At 43.8% G+C, this 6000-nt stretch overlaps 1 protein-coding gene across 1 annotated transcript in view; it reads right to left on the reverse strand.

Moving 5' to 3' along the window:
- Window positions 1-1671, reverse strand: part of LOC133240559 (anthrax toxin receptor-like) — a 39088-nt gene extending 37417 nt beyond the window's left edge. Inside the window, exon 1 of the mRNA XM_061405598.1 lies at window positions 1248-1671. Coding sequence (XP_061261582.1) covers window positions 1248-1450 — 203 coding nt within the window. The 5' untranslated portion in view covers window positions 1451-1671. The remainder of the gene's footprint in view (window positions 1-1247) is intronic.
- Window positions 1672-6000: the final 4329 nt, after the last annotated feature.

The raw sequence follows: 6000 nt of genomic DNA on the forward strand, positions 1-6000 counted from the left end.
CTAGGCGCCTGCCCTCTTTCCAGTCGATTATAAATGCAAATACATTCCCTACTCTGCCTCCATATGTTTTAAAGATAGCAGATGTGCCTTAAAGGAATTTGGGGACTGTAAAGTGCTTCAGTGATATTGAGAGTCATATCACTATTACTACCGAGTGAATAAAATTTATCCTCAGCCCTGGGCTTCCTTGGTAGCTCAGATGGTAAAGAATCTGCCTGCAATGCAGGAGACCTAAGTTCAAGCCCTGGATCAGGAAGATCCCCTGAAGAAGGGAATGGCAATTCACTCTATTATTCTTGCCTGGAGAATTCCATGGGCAGAGAAGCCTGGCGAACTACAGTCTATGGAGTCGCAAAGAGTTGAACACGACTGAGTGATGAACACACACACATCATCATCAGTCCCACAGAGGTGTTGAAAATGGAACCAAGGCAACCTCTCCAGTCTGAGGCCCTGCCCCTCCCTTTCCTTCCTTGATTGCCAGAGGGGATACCTGTGATGGATTCATTTTGATATTTGGCAAAACTAATACAATTATGTAAAGTTTAAAAATAAAATAAAATTAAATAAATAAATAAATAAATAAAAGTCACAGGCCAGGACACTAACCTGTGTTGGCTGAAAGTCAGAAAAAACTAACTAAATAAATAAATAAAACAAAGAGGGAAACCCCCCCCCCAAAAAAATAAGAGGCCCAGGTTTCCCAAGGCCATAGGCAGACAGACCAAACTGTTCAGAAAGCGAACACAAGCATTCACATGGGTGTCCAAGTTGTCAAAGAAAGCAGCAAGACATTTAGAACCTGCAAATCAAAGGACTTGTAAGCAGTGACACCATGAGAATGTTTAACAGATGACATGTCAATCTCTCTGGAGGCAGTAGAAATAGAAGTCACTGGGGTAAATTAAAAAACTGAAACCAAACAAACCCAGAAATCACAGTGAGCTTCTCCCAAATGCCGAGAAGACAGCACTTGGCAATCAGCTGCCCCTCCAGCTGATTAAGGGACATGCAGGTCACAGATCCAGGTCAAGCTGATGGAGAGACTGACAGCCACCCAGAAACCCTGTGGTGTTTTGTTTACTTTCCAAAATATAAATGTCCCAGGGGACAAAGGCCCAGGGCACTCCTAACTCAGGAACAAGGAGGACACAGAGGTCTGTTCCTTGGGTCTAATCAAACATGAAGTGGTCCTGCAGACAGAGGTTCCCTGAAGAGCACCGGGGCCAGGCAGGAGAGCCACTCACGCGTCCACTATGAAGTACAGGTCAAAGGCACCCTCGCAGGATTTCAGCTTCTCCCAGGTGCTTCCGTGATGTCTGGAGCCCAGGTGGAAGCTTCTCGAGTTTGGGGGGTGGTGCAGGGATCTCCCTCGGCTAAGCGGCAGAGGCTGCAGCCCGAGCATCAGGAAGAGCATGGAGCCCAGCACCCCAGGCCCAGCGCTGCCCATTTCCTTTGGTACCCGCCGTGGTCCCACTGGCCCTGGCCATCAGGCCATCTCAGGCCGTGGCATCTGCTGCCTCCGCTGGTTCCCAGGGACCCCACGCCTCCACCCTTTCACCGAGGTGTGCTGGGCTGTAGGCCCCCCTGATATCTGCCCGAGTGCAGAAGAGGCAAGAGGCTGGCCCTGGGGGATGGTCCCACTCTCTGCACAATCCTCCTCTGCCCCAAGGAGGCAGGGTTTGCGGTGCTGTCCCTTATGAGGGACAGGATGGTTGGCATGGTGACTTTGTGACCCGTAGGCCTGCTCAGGGTCCTGCCTACTGACAGTAGTCCCAGTAGGGAGGCATGGGGCGGTGGGGGAAGATGAAGCTTCCATTTGTTCTTCATCCCAAACATTTTCAGGAGGCCATAATTCCTTCAAAAAGTCTGCCTTTTTGTCAACTGAAAGAAGGCAGCTGAGGTGATTTACATAAGAACATCACTGTTGGGTCAAAAATTGGCAGCCTGGAGTGCTGCAGTGGTTACTTGTGTGACCCAGTGGATGGATAGAAGGATCTAGAAGGGAAAGAAGCCCTGCAAGGATGTCAAAGTTCTTTGTGAATGTGGGACATTTTCAGTCATCTTCCGTGTAGCAAATCACCCCAAACTGAGTCACAGAAACGAGAACTATTTTATGATGCTCCTAGGTTCTGTGACCAGAAATCAGGGAAGGTTGAGTGGCAATGGCTTCTCTCTGTTCTATGTGGGCATACACAAGTCTAAATAAAACATGATCAAAAAGCTAAGAATATGAATTTAAAGCTTTTTGGAAATACCTTAACCCACTTACTTTATTTTCTTCATTTTTATGTGCATAAAGGAAGAGTGATATATGTTAAAAATCCTCCCCTAATGAGTCTAGGTCTTTCAACATGCAAAATAAACATTAGAAGTGATCAAAAGCATTTTTGGAGTGGTATTTAAAATAATGGAGTATCCAATATAAATGGTGTTTTGGAATTGAGGAAATCTGGTGTACTTCTCCCTAGAGCCTATTAGATTTTCCTAGCTTCACATTCCTCATGACACTTGATATTGTCATATTTTATATATTTTCTGATCAATGTAGCCTTCCTTTGTGGTCGTCATTTGTATTTCCCTCATTATGATGTGAGTGGTCTTTTTGAGATTTAGTCTCCTGTCTGAAGGAGCTAACAGGTGCCAGAGCCTTTTCCAATTAGTTCTTGAAAGACTACGTGCTTGGTAAGCCTGGAATGTGGACCTACATGTGGGCAGCAGCCTTTTACAGAGAATGTTCATGTGTAGGACTCCATGTCTTAGTACCTAGAGTCGAAAGTCCCAGCCATGATTTTTCTTACAGCCCTGTCCTCATCGGACACCACTTGATGCTTCTGAGAGAGGACTTCGATCAGAAGAGCAACTACATAGGATCCTCCCCACACTGATGCAGGCACCCTCTCAAGGCAGAGATGGCTTCCTGGTCAAGTTTCAGATCCCAGAGAGACACCGTCCCCATTGAGCACTGAGTGTAATGTTAGTTGTGAGAATGCATTTTGTGCAGCTGCCTTTTGTTAGCCTGCTCCTATTGTGATGCTGAACTTGAACTGTTTGCAACTATTTTCTTCCTTTTTTGAGATAATCATGTTTCCCTTCTCCATTTTGCCAATGTGGTAAATTATATCGATACTGCAAACCTGAATTAGACTTGCATTTATGGGGTGAACCCTAATTAGTCTTGATGTATTGCCCTTTTTGTACTTTATTGGATTTCATTTGCTATGTTATGTTATGTTCAGGGTTTAAAATATATATTTTCTCATTTTAATTTTGAGCTTTTAAAAAAGTAATTACTCTAGCTTCATCCCAGCTCTAGTTATACACTGGGAGATCTAGAAAGGACTGTGAATATAGTTTGGCCCAAATTCAGCATAATGATGAGAAATTCAGGCTGAGAGAGGTGAGTGATCAGTTCAAGGTCACTCAGTGCAGTGATGTGTCTGACTTTGTCTCTCTTCAAGGAACATTGGCCAACGCTAACCTTAGATGTCAGTGGCATCCCCTTGGAGGAATCAGGTTTGAAATGACATTAGGAGAGGCTCAGATGCTGACAGTGGCACAGTTTGGATGTCCTTTCAGGATGACAAAGCACAGGAGACCCAAAGACACATATTTGGGTGTCCTGTATTTCCTCAGGAGCTGTTAGAAGTGCAAGGAAGTTAGACAAGAATCTGACTTTTTCATGGAGTAAACACTCAGGAGCAGTTAGAGTTAAGGTAGGAAAGGATGCTTAAACTCTCAGCGTGCCCTCATTTGGAGTTTGGGTCACACGGTTGGTTGGCTGTTCATCACTGGGGGCTCTGGGAGGGGATGTGGCCAGTGCAGCACAGGCTCTGGGGACACACACTTGAGGTTCAGTCCCGGTTGTGCCACCTCCTTGCAGCGGACATTGGGCAGGATGCTAGTGAGGCAGGATCTGGGCCCTCCTCATCGGTGAAGGATGATGATGACCCTACAGGTATATGGAGGATGGAAGGAGGTGAAATATGCAAAACACATGTCACAAACGCTTATCAAGATAGTGAGCAGGGCAGGTAGTCGTGAGGCCTCTTACAGGGGGGGCAGGGGGCAGGGCAAGAGGAAGAAGCTGAGTTGAACCTAAATGATGTCCCCATGAGGAAGGAGCAGAGCTGCCCACGCCTCAGGTCCTCCTGGGCTCAGGACACATATTTCTTAATGACAAAAGCTCAGAACACTCAGTGGAGTGTGGTCCAGCAAACGTCTCACAAACTGAAGAAATGCTTCGAGATGGGTGTGCTAGCTTCAAGAACTTGCTTGTGGAGTTGATCAGGGAAAGGCAGGGATGAATGCAATGCCATCTTTAAAACAATCTTGACAGAGATTGCACTGAAGGCATAAACGGCATTAGGGAGTCTGGACAATTTACCAATATTGATTAGTCTCATCCATGAATATAAATCATCTTTCCATTTATTTATGCCTTCTGCAGTTTCTGTTATCAATGTCTTATACTCTTAATATACAGCTCTTTCATCTGATAGATGAAAGTTTTATTGATACTATTGTATATGGGATTGCTGTCTTCATTTTTTTCAGATCCTACATTGTTACTCCATAGAAATGCTAGTAATTTTTCTATGATCTTTTTATTCTGTGACTCTACTGAATTTGTTGATCATATCTAATTTATTCTGTGGCGTCTCTAAGGTTTTCTGGCTCAGTGGTAAAGAATCTGCCGGCAATACAGGAGACCTGGGTTCGATCAACATCCAGGTTGATGTTAATTGGTGAACTGTCATATATGGAGTTTTTTGTTGGGCTATGGTCCTTCCATACATGTGTTGAGAGTTTTTATCAGTAATGGATGTTGAATTCATTTAAATGCATTTTCTGCATCTGCTGACATGGACATAGGACTTTCTTCTTTCAATCTATTCATGTGACGTTACATTTATAGTTTGGTGTGTGTTGAACCATCCTTGCGCTCTACTTTGTGCTTATTTAGTTCCTTAGGCTGAACTATTTCTTTTTCCTTAAAATAATAATTTACTTCTATAAATGGCATCCTTAGAAAAGTTTTTGAGGCATACCACATGGTTTTGTTTATATATTGTCTTTACTTTTTCGTTGTTCAAGATATTTGTCTATTTTTGTTTTGAAAAAGTCTTCTCTGATCCACTGGGTACAGACGTGTGTGGTATGTACTTTTCACGTGTTTGAGGATTTTCCAGCTTTCCTCATGATATTCATTTCTGATTTCATACCACTGTGTTTGGAAAAAACACATGCCATGATTTTGATCTCCTTAAATTTATCAAGAGTTACCTGGAGCCTAAAAAAGGATCTACTTTAGAAACTGGCCCATAGGCGCTTAAGAAAATTGGAGTCTGCTGCTGTTGGATGAAATATAATGCATTTGGCCTTTAGGTCTGGTTTTCTTCAAATCGGCCGCTTCCTTATCAATTCTCTATCTGGATGATTTTTCCATTGTTTAGAGTGGATGTTAAAATCTCCACCTTTTACTGTATTATTTATTTCTCCTTGTGTGCATGTTGGGTTGCTTCAGTCGTGTCCAACTCTTTGCGACCCTATGGACTGTAGCCTACCAGGTTCCTCTGTCCATGGGATTCTCCAGGCAAGAATACTGGGGTAGATTGCCATGCCCTCCTCCAGGGGATCCTCCTGACCCAGAGACTGAACCCGCAGCTTCTGCATTGCAGGTGGATACTTTACCACTAAGCCACTGGGGAAGCCCTTATTTCTCCATGTGTTCTGTTAATAACTGCTTTATATACTTAGATGCTCTAATGCTGGGTGCATAAATGTGTGCAATTGCTGTTTTCTTGACAGATTGACTTTCTTTTATCATTATATAATGACCTTTTTCCCTAGAGCATTTTTAGCTTAAAGTCTACGTTCCCTGTAAGGTATAGGTATTGATGTTGTCTTCTGCTTACCCTCTGCTGGAGTCTCTTTTCCCATTCCATCACTTAATCCTTGTGTGTCTTTAAGGCTGAAGTGATTCTGTTATGGGCAGCA

Source organism: Bos javanicus, chromosome 28 (assembly GCF_032452875.1).
Source record: "Bos javanicus breed banteng chromosome 28, ARS-OSU_banteng_1.0, whole genome shotgun sequence".
Classification (NCBI taxonomy): Eukaryota; Metazoa; Chordata; class Mammalia; order Artiodactyla; family Bovidae; genus Bos; species Bos javanicus.